Raw genomic sequence first — 13,132 nt, forward strand, 5'->3', positions numbered from 1 at the left:
GCCTGATAGCCTACTGATCCATGTTATTCATGAGTAGGTTTATGATGATTTGCCTTCCATCACCATAACATTTTAAATACTGCATTTTTAAACCCACAGAAAAGTTGGAAAAGAAATACAATGAACATGAGAGTTCCATTTTAGCTAGATGAAGTGACCAATTTTAAATTATTTGGGGGAGTTAAATGTTACTTATTAGAGATGGTAAAGCTAATGATTAGACATTAATCAGTGTGTTGTCATGTTGACTGTGTATTGCTGTGAATACTAGAAGCTGTGTCTCATCAGCTGTCACCAGGGTAAAGTACATTGGATAGGTTTCAACCAGCTTCCACACCGGGACAGGCCAGAGAGAAAAACACGGTGATACAGGCTTCAAAAGATGTAGGAAATGTATGCTCACAGCAGAATAATGTCCACCATTGTGCTGACAGATGAGCGTCTTGTATTGAAAGGCACTACAAATACACAGTTTGGGGACAGCATTGGGCTGGCACCAAGACCAAAGCAACCTTGAGTTCTCTATTATATTAAGTCGCCGTCAGCTCAGTGGCAACTAACAACAGAGGCTAGTTCTTGGGATTATATTGTAGTTTCAGTCATAATGTGAGAGAAAACAATTCCAGTAGATAATTGGAGCTACAAGACCCTCTCTCGAGGATATCTTTGTATTAGTTTAGGATGTGGGTAGACTGGGATGGGAAACTTAATGAGTGTATAATTGAATGAGTAATTGTTATTTTTAGATAAGAACATTCTTCGATTCTTCTTCAATCTTGGTGTGAAGGTAAGTATATATTTAAATTTTTTTACTATTTTAAAGTCTAGGTAATCCCTAATATACAATGGTGTTTGTTTTTATGACTGTAAGTCAGTTCTGACTTAAATTAAATCTTTTTTCCCCCTCATTATTATTGTTTTTTATTATCCATATCTTTAGAAACCTATTCTTTGTCATAAGTGAAATAAAAACAATGTCACCAGTGTAGTTCATCGTAACTCTGATACTCTGTCCTAGCAGACCAGGAACAGGAGTGACGAAATCTCCTCATATTAGGAGCCAGTATTTCCAGTACCAAATAGTGGTGATTGAGAGTTCAGTTTTTGCTTTTCCTCTTAATTGCTGATAATTCAACCATGTGATCATATTCAGCAAATGACTATGTCTTTGGACAGTCTTTTTAAAATGCTCTCACTTGGGAATATAAGTGAAAGATTTGAATTTGAGGTTCTGGTTCTGCTTTTATCACTTTGTAATGATTTTGGCCAGGGCATAGCTGGGTCTGCGATAGTGTTGCTGTGACTCAGAACAGACTCATGAGTGTGAGTTGGAGAGCCTTTTATTTTTAGCCTCGATTACATATGGGGTGAGTATGATAATGTGCCTGCTTCAGTTGTGGAAAGAATCAAAGGAAATACAGTGCATGTTCCTCTATCTGGAGTGCGGTTGTTTAATAGCATATCTCTTAGGAAATGAATAATCCAGAAGTAGCTAGCCTGAAACAAGAGGCTGGAGCACTCTGGACCTTTGTTAGTAGTTGGTTCTCTTGTTGTAGATCAATTTCAGGCTGTTAACATATCACATGACTGTCCTACTGATTGGTTTCATGAAGAGAATTGACATCATTTACTGAGAATTAGTTTTAATTTCACTCTTTATTATTATTGTATTCATTGGCTAGTTTCATATTTAGTTAATACTGACTGTAGCTCTTGGTTAATTTTGCCAACTAAGTAACTGATACTGTTTCTTGGTGTTCAGCTGCACCTTGGCAAAGGAAGAGTTTGGGAATGTGTCATTGTCAACATTCCTCTGTTCCTCTTTGTCTAGCAGTTTACCTTCATTCTTGCTATTGTAGTGCCCAGGTAGCTCAGAGAATTGAGCTTGAAGATCCATCTGGTACCACCATTTTATTGATAAAACAGGCTCAGACAAGTTGCTGGCTTGGTGTCACACAGTGAGTGAGTGATAATATTAGAATGTGAATCCAGTTCTGTCTAAATGGGCAGTGGCAAAAATATTTAGAGGAGAGGCTAAAGTTCCTGGTGGTTGTGGTTCTTGAAATGTTTTACCACCAGAAATTATTTTTATAGAATGAAAACAATCATCTGGAGGGGATCATTGGATTGTCTCAAGTCAGCTTCTGTACCAGGAACTTGAGTTGGTTTTAGGACAGAGATAAAATAACAAGGGATGGAGTCTTAACAGCACCTACTGAATTTTGTACTCCTTTCCCCAAGTCTTATGATCGAGTTAGTACCTGGATAGCGGATATTAGGGCCTGTCCTCTCATGCCTGTTTGGGGTGCTTATCTTGGACCCAATTGTTTTGAATAGATAGCCATGCGGAATCTCTTTTTTTCACCTCTTTGCTTATCATGTTTTGTTTTTCTTTTAGGCTTACAGTTGTCCTATGTGGGCTCCACATTCTTACCTGTACCCTTTGCACCAGGCCTACATGGCAGCCTGCAGGATGTACCCAAAGGTCCCTGTGCCTTTGTATCCTCATAGTCCTTGGTTCCAAGAAGCTCCTCCTACTCAGAATGAAAGTGATTGTAGTTGTGCAGATGCACACTTTCCTATGCAGACTGAGGCCAGTGTTAATGGTCAGATGCCACCAGCAGAGATGGGACAGCCAACGTTTTCTTCACCTCTGGTTATTCCTCCGCCCCAAGTGTCCGAAAGTCATGGGCATTTGTCTTACCAGCCTGATCTTGAAACCGAGAACCCCGGGCACCTTCTTCATGCTGAATATGAAGAGTCGATGGGTGGCAAGAATATCTTCCCACAACCATCCTTTGGGCCGAATCCATTCTTAGGTCCAGTTCCCATTGCACCTCCTTTCTTTCCTCATGTTTGGTATGGCTACCCGTTTCAGGGATTTATAGAAAATCCAGTAATGCGGCAGAATATTATCCTGGCCTCTGATGAGAAAGAATTGGATTTGCCCCTGGAAAATCTGGATCTGTCTAAAGAATGTGCTTCAATTTCAGTAGTTGATGAGTTTCAGGAGGCTAGTGGTGAAGGTCCACCTCCTGTCCCGGAAGCAGTTATGACCAGTAAGCAGGAAGGTCGGGTGGAGCAGTCATCCCAGACACCTAAGGCAGATCTGGCTGTGGCTTCCACACCCCCTGCAGCAGAGGGAAAGGCTCATCTTCCTCCTCAGATTCTAAACCGAGAGAAAGCAACCTCTATTGAACTTGAACCTAAAAGGACCATTTCCAGTCTAAAAGAAAAGCCCGAAAAAGTGAAGGACCCTAAAATTGTTGCTGATGTAGTTAGCCCTGGGGCCAACTTGGTGGATAGTAGAGTACAAAGACCAAAGGAAGAGAGTTCAGAAGATGAAAATGAAGTGTCTAATATTTTAAGAAGCGGCAGATCCAAGCAGTTCTATAATCAGGCTTTTGGAGGCAGAAAGTACAAAAGTGATTGGGGTTATTCTGGCCGGGGAGGGTATCAACATACAAGAAGTGAGGAGTCCTGGAAAGGGCAGCCAAACCGAAGCCGTGATGAAGGCTATCAGTACCATCGCAACACCCGAGGACGGCCGTACAGGGGGGACAGGAGGAGGTCCGGGATGGGAGATGGCCATCGGGGACAGCACACTTGATACTTGTTGCTAAAGTGTTGTCAAGCAGACACCAATGGGTGCAATGTTTTCTGAAGGCTTTTAAAAAGTTGATTTAAATAAAAACCCAAATTGGAGCCCTCCCATCCTGAACAAGAGATCTTGGACACGAGTTCAAAGGGGAGCATGAGTTCCCAGTATGGCCATCTTCTGCATTCAGAACCTTCATCTATCGGGTGACTGCCCCTTCCCTTCCCCTTCCCCTCCCCCCCTCACCCTACCCCCCCCCCCCCCCCCCCCCCCGGTGAAAAGAAAAGGAAAAGCTAAGTATTTTTTATAAACAGCTTAATATAAACATAGATTTAGTGTTTGATTTTTTTCCTTGTATGATGTTTGACTTCAAATGTTGGAAATAATGTGCTTTATATAGTGTTTATTAAATTGACAGAAAAATGTACCATTTGACACTATAGATTCCAAAACATAACGTTGCACCAAATAGAAATGTCTATTTTATTATTCAATGCCTTAGTCAAAAACTGGGCTCAAACAATTCTCAGCCTCAAACACTGTTTTTTGAAATGCTTCCAACCCAAAGGCCTTTCATCTCAATATCTGTCAAACTTGAATACTGTCTTCTCTTTAATATTACACATAAGGCAGCCTATTATCCTGTGTATTAGAAATGTATATAGTTCTTTTAATATGCATAAGGGTATATTTTTGAATTTTGGTGAGTATTTGTTGAACATGGGATTGCAGGTAGAATAGGTAGACATTTAAGAAACAATAAGAGATCCTTAGAAATTCCCACCAAGAATTCTTAGCACTGGTGTAAATATCATGGTGCCTACTCGAAAGAAATGTAGATGCTATGCATTTTGAATAAACCTGCATCTGTTAAAGCTGCAGACTTTTTAAATGCCACTTTAACACTAATGCACTGACAGTCTAAATATTTTGTGAGAAGAAACGCAAGCCTTTTTGGTTTGACAAGGTTTCTATGGAGTGAACTCCTTTTTTCCATTTTGAATTTCTCCTTGCGCCATTGGTTATGTGTAGGCCTTTACCATTTGCATGTTCAGACCTGTCACAGACGGAACGATTGTGACTTTCAGTGTGTTGCTTTCCTTCTCTAGAGGATGCTGCTAGCGATGGTCGTGCTTTTCATTTTACAGCTCCTTACCCCTAGGCAACGTGCCTCTGACCCTGCTTCCTCTCCAATCGCTGCAGTATTCTTAGCAGTTGCCCTTGCAAGGTGCTGTCTCTGCTCCTGCAAGGCTTGACTCTGAATTGACACAGTTTCCTTCATCTGTGTTAGTTAGGGGAACTTTCTGTAGCATATATTTCCTATTTGTACATAACAATGTGAAAAACTTTCCTTTTTTAAGTTAAAAGATGACCTTTTGATCAGGAAGCTTTGAGTGCTATGCAAAATAACGTCGTAGTAATTTCTTCTGCCTGTAATCTTCTAAGGCCCCAATCGATGTAGTGGCTTTTTTAAAATAGCAGATTACTTTGAAAACATACGGTTCACTTGAAATTGACAAACTGAAGCAGTTATGTTTCCTGGGTTCTGTGTAACCTATAGAAATATTTGGATGCAAGCTAGGCTCAGTGAATCTCCACTGTACTGTAATAATGGTTATTTACCTCTGTGCTGTATTAATTACCTAATGTCTGTGTAACTGCTGATTTGAGTAGTGATTAGCATTTAGATGTTTTGTAACATAGAATTTTTAGAGTGCACTTTGAAAGATAACATTTTATTATGATGGTGCTAGGTAAAAACAGTTGTAAAAATTGGGTTGGTTGCAAGGAAAGAAAAATATTCCCGAAAGAACCTGTTGATAGGAATTTCTGTTGTTACCTTCTAAGCTAGAGTCTTGTTGAAGGTACTACTTACCATCATTTGTGTAACACCAGTTGAATACGGAATGAGTAAGATTGGAGGGTTCTTTACTTTTCCTCCCAGGCTTATATAATGAGTAGGTTTAGTTTACCTGATATTTTTCTTGAAAATCACATTTGGACGGAAATGCAGATTTAAAAATTTGATAGGTTTAATCTCAGGAGTCTAAAAGAGTTGCAGTTTTGAGTGTCCTTCATTTTATTGACTGGGATTTGTTCTCAGTCACTGGAATGTCTAAAGTGGCTTGGACAGAGTGCTGTTCTTTCTTCATTGTTCTGCCTTGCCTCAATTGATGCTAGCAGTACGCTACAGCTCCTGAAGGAAGGAGTGCCGAGGGAATTTTAGCAGATGGTACTGTACTTGCTCACCTCTGGAATAAAATGTCTTTTGAGTTTTGACAATAAGTTTGCTTGAAGGTGTTTGTTTCTTTTAAATCCAGGGGATTTTTGCCTTATCCTGAGGTCAACCGAGGACAAGTAAACTTGTGTCTTCCTTCATTTTAATTGACGAGAGATGCAAAATTGGAGAATTTGAGAATAAGTTGGAGTTGGCAATTACGGAGATCATACACATTTTGAAGAACAAATGTTTAGATGACCTAATCTCACTTTTAGTTAGGTGCTTTTGCTGTCTCCTCCCTGTTCCTTTCCATTTTAGTATTTGTATCTTTCTCTTCATCAAGTTAATTTCCTCAGAAATCTGCAGCTCCTCTTGCCCCCCCCCCCCACCCCCAATCTGTAACAGGACGACACCGGCATCTTTGGGGTCTTTGTGCTGCCTGCTCTCGTACCTAGTGTGCTTGCTCACGTGCATGGCAGACGGAAGCTGACCTTGTCTTGACGGCACGAGTAGGCTTTCCTAAACCACTGTGCTGATACTACTTATTTGATGCAAACTCCCTCTCTTTGCAGTATGCCGTTACCTTTGTGACTCAAGGTTGAATTAAAATGCCTGTGAACTGCAAACTTGCTTCAGATTGACTTGGTGCAATAAAGTTCCTTTCTAACCTTTTCTGGTTTAGAAAACATTCAGCCATCCTAGAGACTTAGCAATATTTATTTTTGCCTCATTTGTTTTATCGAGTTTTGGATGAGGTGAATTTTTTGCCTTCACTTATGGGTACTAAGCAAGGTCCATTCTAGTGTAGCTAAAGATAATGCACATTTGGCTACACTATTTCTGTTTACTGTATTTTGCTCCCTGTTTTATGCCCAAATACTGTTGTGTTTTTGTTAAGAATCTTAATAATGGCTCAGTTCCAGTATATCAGTTTCAAAGAAGTAAGATTTTGTACCAGTGTCAACTACTTACTTTCCCACTAATTAGGATTATTTTTTTAAAGAGACCCCACCCTCCTCCTCCCCCTCAGTACAAGTTTTGGAAGATTCTAGAAAAGGGGTGGGTGCATGTCTTAATGCTGAGAAACGGCAACTTTAGGGTGAATTTACTTGAATGGATTACAAATTATTGTTACAGTTAGAAACAGTGTATGTATGAGAAATGATAATAGCCTTACACTGAGTACAAATAAAAGCATGTGAAGATGTGATCATTTGTGATGTTACTTGTTAAAAGAAGTATACATATCTTTTGAAGTGTTGAAAAGAAAATAGTACTTTATATTCTTTATCATATCACTTTTTGTAAGTGTTCAATATATTCCTGTTTATTTTTCTATGTTGTTTTGTAGCCTTAAGAAGTGTTTCAAACATATCTGAATGTATAAAATGAGTAAATGCCCTACATGGTGTGATGCTGCATTATATATAAAATTGTGTGCATACATTCAATTTTGTCTCGATTCTGGCTTGTGATTCTTTTGGTTCCACAGAAACACACAGAGAGTGAGGGGCAGACACACACTTGCAAAAGTAAATTAGTCTTCAGAATACTTAGATGAGTTTTTGGTGAGAATATACATGGACCAAAACTCATTCTTCAAGTTCCATGTAACTGCTAAGTGATAGTGGTTACAACAATCACACTGTGCCATCACTTACTTTGATCTCTGCCCATCTGAAACTCAAGATTACAATGACTTTGCAAAAAAAAAAAAAAAAGGTGTTAACCTGATTGTGATGGTTTATGCTTCAAGGTTCAGAAGTTTTCTCAGGGCCACTGAAGGGTTCGTCATCAATGGGTCCAGCAAGTCCAGTTTATAAGGCATTTTATTCACCTTCCTAACCCCATTTTTAACAGGACGCATTGATTTACATATTCAAAATGCTCAGCTGTGAATGGCAATGTTCAGTTTTTAGGCTTGTTGCAAAGGAGCTCTTAGAAATATCTGTTCCTAGGGCTCCGCCTGGTCTAGATGGACCAGGGGACATCTAAAAGCTTGTGGGGGAAATCCCATCGTTTTTCCACTTTGGAAGCTTCCTTGTATGGTAGTGGCTGGTTTTTGTGTTTATCATGGATAGTGGCTCACAACTTGTCCTGGTTACAATTCATTCACAAAATAGTCATTACTTCTGATCTTGCATAAAACCACTAAAGGAACGATGGGAAAGATCAACTCTTAAAACTAGTCGATCTCAATGCCAACTCTTGTTTTGTACCCAATGAACTGAAAGCTTGCCCGTGCCAACATCACTGCTTAAAATAGGAAATGCCGAACCATTTGAGAGCCTACTAATTAAAACTACAGGTTTCCCCCCCAGCAATTTCTGGGCCTTGGCAATAAGACTTCAATCTTCCCTCTTCATCTTTGAGGTCTTCGCAACCTTTAGTAATCTAAAAAGCGTGTTTATTGTACAGAATCTCACAAACGTGAAATAAAACTTCAATGACTTGAGAAAATGTCCACTTGAATAGCCTTGACCGCAAAAGCATCTTTCTCACAGAACAAAAATTTCCACTTTAAAAAAAAAATCATCCACTGGACAGGTGTAGTAATGAATTTGCAGCCATCTACTAATGACAGGCATGGTTAAAGGGGCCTAAATTCGTGCACATTTGAACTGGAACCATAGTTAACAGTTCTGATTGACATGAGAGTGGTGGGGTCTTGAGTATGTACTTCACTAGTTGAACATCTCTTCCAAAAGTAAAGTGCACAATATACCCTTCAGAAGAAACTATGCTGCTTTTCTGTTTTTGCATCACCCAAATTATCCCTCCCAAAAGTAATGTGAAACAACGTCCTTTGGGTATTTTGATGCTTTCTATAGCCTTTCATAAGTGGCAGTTTTATAGCTTCAAGTAGCATTTTCATTTATCTAGCTCCTGTGTAGATAATTTCTCATCAGCGCACACACTATCCTGAAACAGTTTCTTTAAAACATGAACACAAACAAAAAATAGCTTTTATCTTATTTTATTCAATATATTTGAAATACATAGTTAACCTATCCTTGAAACTAGGCGCTACTTTGGTAAAATCTGCTTTATGTACAAAACCTTTGACATATTCATGCTTACATTAAGTGCACAGGAAGAAAAAGCGTGAAAGGATATATACCCAACACAGGTAACTTTGAAAATGTCTGTAGGGCGGTCATGACTTTGTCCCATGGCTGTATATTCAAATGCCTCACCACATATATTCACATAAATATATCTTAAAAGTTCTAATGGAATCCAACTATACTTTTGTTTCTATTTTAATCAAGGTGATTTCAAACAGCTCTCATTCAAATAATTTTCACTTTACCATTTTTGCTTCCCTATTCCCTGCTTCATTAATTAGCAAACTCCTCACTCAGTATCGGTTAATTCCAGTGTAGTGTATTAGAAGTATAATTTACATTTCTTTACAAGTACCTTGATATTCACAAACTTATTAAAACACTGAACAGATTTGGGTCAGTTTTTAGAACACGCTATAGACCAACTATAGTACAACTAATAAGACTTAGAAAATATCCTCAATCTAAACACAAATGGAATATATTTGGCACTAAGGGATACTTTGTACTACTTACTGGGGACTCATAATGGATGTCCATCAGAAAAATCTGGAAGTTTAAAAATATACAAATGGCCAGATGGCAAGTCAAAACTACATTTAGCCTTTAGAGTAACTTGTAGAGTTGATTTTGACTCGGCACTGATAACATCTGACGGTGGATCTATCCCACCTGATTTTCTAGGTTGTATTTATGGGAGCTGACTGCCGCCAGGTCTTAGTCTGTGGAAGTGCTCGGTAGGTTCAAACCTCCAACCTTTTGCTAGTAGTTGAGCAAATGAATCATTACCTTACCTCCAGGGTTCACTATACATCTAGGGTGAGACTCCCAGATTTGGATTATTTTTTTAAAAGAGAAAATGTTCTTTAGAAATGTTTTCCTAAATCTCATACAGTGATTATATAAATATGTTTAAGAAAATGGAATTATTACTCTTAGGAATTGTTACTACTCATACAGAAATAGTAATTCAAAGGGTAAAGTTGTTAGGCTTTTCTTGGAGACATTTAACTATGTTCAAAAGCAACAAAAACAAGAAACAATGCCTAAATTAGTAATCTGTACCCATTTCCAACATTGTTTTTTGTAGTAAATCTTTCAGGAAGATCTTGTATATTTTTAAATTATTGACAATATAGTACAAAGACTGAAACAAGTAGCAAACTATAATCCCGATAAACATTTATTTATCAAATTTCATCAGTGGCTTTTAAAATAAGCACAGTTTCATTATATTGATATACTTGGCAAACCAATTAAGTACAGAAAATTATTAGAGTTTCAAAAAGGGCAACACTGGTTAGCATTTGGAACATGAATATATGATAAACTACTGAAAATCTTCCCGCCACGGAAATGTGGAGGTAATTTGTGTTACTTGAAATGTCTTCATTTTAGAATGTTATACACAAAAAGGATCTATCATTAAGAACAGGAAAGTGGCATTTTCTGTGTTCAGACTACAATTTACAACAAAACTAGCTTTTGTTGTTACATTAAATTATCCTTTAAGTTCCAGAGTGTGAAGGGGCAGAAAAACCTGATTAAAGTTTAGTACAACAAAAGCTGCAATGTTTCTTTTATTAAGTGGCTCATCGGTAATCTCCGGTTTAACTTAATCATCCAAGAAAAAGTAGTTCCCACTCTTCTTTTGTTCTACATCCTAGGAAATAAAAGAGAAAAATTATCAACACCTATATGTACAGGTTAACTTTCACCCAAGCTATGATTTTTTTTTTAGATGTTTATATAACCTCTCTACAACCACCTCTGCTTCTGGATATTTCTGCATCCAGTATCTAAAAGTCAAGATTAGGCTGTCTACTCCCATCCTTGGGGAAGAACAAGAGTACTTCTATTACGCGCCAGTGACTTCCAACTCATTCTTTCTTACATATACCAGGGGGTGGCCCTCTGCAACCCGGTTTTGTTCTTCCCCCCCAAAGCTATGTATGTAATTTTTTAAAACCAAACCTTCACAGTACTCCCAATTACACTTGATACATCTGTTATATCTGGAATTCCATTCTTGGAAACATTTTTTAAACTCATCTATTTCGATGGCTGACAGCACCTCTTCTATGTCATCAAATTGCTGTTCTTTCATATCCCTCTTCATTTGTGGAAACAAAAAGAATTCGCACAGAGTGAAGTCAGGTTGAGTGGGGTTTTGGCATGCTGGTTTTTTTGTTGCTCCAAACTGGCACACGGAGATGGCTACATGAGCAGGTGCATTGTTACGGTGGCAAAACCAGTGCCAGTCTGCCACAAACCAGGCTTTTTTGGTTGCACACTGTTACGCAATCTTTCATAATCTCTAAATAGACTATTGCCTGACCTGGTGGAATAAACTCTAAATACACTATCCCCTCAAGTTAAAAAACAAAAACAAATGAGCATCGTCTTGATCTATGATTTCACTTGCGATCTATTGGGGTGAGATGATGATGCTTGACTGATGTTTGGTTTTGGAGTTGTAAGAATAGCACCACTATTACATGTCTCACCACCACTCGTCATGGCCTTGGGTAAAAAGTCTGGGTCACTTCAGAGCTTTTCTTTCAAACCACAGCATATTTCCCCTCGACGCTTTGTCCTGTTCAGCCAGAACCCAAGGCACACATTTCACAGTGATTTTTTTCTCATTCCCAAATCTCCCAAGACAGTCCGGCTAGCCTTCCCATCTCTTCAATAGTCTGTAGTCAGTCTTCAATCACAAGTACACACATTTTGTCAACATTTTGTCTGTTTGGGAAGTTGACAAATGTCCAGAATGAGGTTAGTCAGCAATCAACATTTCACCTATTTGGAAACGAGAAAACTGCTACTTTTGAGTTTTTCCCATAGTACTGTTCTTGTAAGCTGTATTCAACATCACAGTTTCTGCAGGATTTTTCCTGAGCAGGAAACAAAATTTCACAGACACATACTGCTCTTTTAAATCGGCCATCCCCAAAAAACAAGGTTCAAGTGAAACTACTTTTAAGAAAAAATTCACTGTGAACAAACAGAACCTTCCCAGGCAATGCCACTGGGAGCACTAAGTCAGAGCAAGCTGCTTGATGCTCACCTAGCCCCAAACTTGTGAGTGCTTTCCCCCATTTTTTGGGTACCCCCTCATATAACAATTTTTGCTATTAGAAAAGTTATTTAATTCCATTTTCTTAATCTCAACTACTAAAATCTGGCCCCAGAAGCAACAGATGTCAGTTTGCGAGTTGCCTCAGTACACAAAATGTCTATTATAGTAATACTTCCAAATACCGTTCAAAGGCCTGGCCACTAACAAGTCACAATATAACCACTTGCTCAGATGCTTCTTTATCAGCGTGAAAGTGTAACTGTCTAAGGTGAGTGGGCACACTGGGGTCTGAATCATGAAAGTGACAACAGTGTGTAACGCAAGATATTCTTGGGAAAATGAAGCACATAAAAATAGTTTCTCCTTCCATATGCTTAGTTTGCATCTCTCAAAACTAAGAAATGGCTTAAACTTAAAGAACTTATAATTCTCTTAACCTGGCCAAGGATTAACACCAATTAATATAAACAATACATAATGAAGGCCTAAGGAATCCCCACGTTAGGTGCTTAATACAATAGATTTCATCTCTGTCTCGCAAGAGTTAGTGGTAAATCTAGGAGTACAAATTTAGAAAAATAATTCTATGAAGATCCAGCAAATGTTACAGTAGAGTTGTAGATATAACATTATTTATAAATCTAAGTATTATGGAGTTAAAAAATGGGCCACCAAATGAGTGCATCTGAAGTTGGTACTGCTGAGGACACTAAAAAACCCAAATAACTTCAGAAGTTTCTACAATGACATTCGTTTCAGTGACCAAGAGATTGTTGGTCTTCTAAAAACTAAGTACTATAGTTCAGAAACATCAAATACAGCAATAAAACTCGTGTTGCTTTGACTCTTGGTGACCCTGAGCAGAGTAGTGCTGTCCCACATGGTTTTCTAGACTGTAATCTTTTCTCCTGTGGGTTGAACATGCTAAATTTTGGTCAGACCTTTGATTAGCCGCTGAGTTCTTAACCAATAAACTAGTAGGGCTCTTTACATCAAGTATGAGGGGATTCCAAGTTTGTGTTAAAGCAGAATGAAAAGTAATGGAATTTTTCCACAAACGTTTTGATGTCCCTTTTATAGAGTGCACAATAAAAATGGATGTTTTCTCAAATACCACTTCTATCTTACCAAAAGTTATTTACAGACTTTTAGTTATGACTCAT

General features: G+C 38.4%; 2 protein-coding genes across 3 annotated transcripts in view; one reads left to right on the forward strand and one right to left on the reverse strand.

Annotated features, from left to right (window-relative positions):
• OTUD4 (OTU deubiquitinase 4) overlaps window positions 1-6,210 on the forward strand; it is a 44,214-nt gene extending 38,004 nt beyond the window's left edge. For both annotated transcript variants that reach the window (XM_075543736.1, XM_075543735.1), the window contains 2 exons: window positions 747-787; window positions 2,399-6,210. In XM_075543736.1, coding sequence (XP_075399851.1) covers window positions 747-787; window positions 2,399-3,610 — 1,253 coding nt within the window. In that variant the 3' untranslated portion in view covers window positions 3,611-6,210. The remainder of the gene's footprint in view (window positions 1-746; window positions 788-2,398) is intronic.
• Window positions 6,211-9,743: 3,533 nt separating this feature from the next.
• The window catches only part of ABCE1 (ATP binding cassette subfamily E member 1), a 29,592-nt gene continuing 26,203 nt past the window's right edge, over window positions 9,744-13,132 (reverse strand). Inside the window, exon 18 of the mRNA XM_075543738.1 lies at window positions 9,744-10,550. Within this exon, the coding sequence (XP_075399853.1) occupies window positions 10,503-10,550 (48 nt within the window). The 3' untranslated portion in view covers window positions 9,744-10,502. The remainder of the gene's footprint in view (window positions 10,551-13,132) is intronic.

This window comes from Tenrec ecaudatus, chromosome 3 (assembly GCF_050624435.1).
Source record: "Tenrec ecaudatus isolate mTenEca1 chromosome 3, mTenEca1.hap1, whole genome shotgun sequence".
Lineage (NCBI taxonomy): Eukaryota > Metazoa > Chordata > Mammalia > Afrosoricida > Tenrecidae > Tenrec > Tenrec ecaudatus.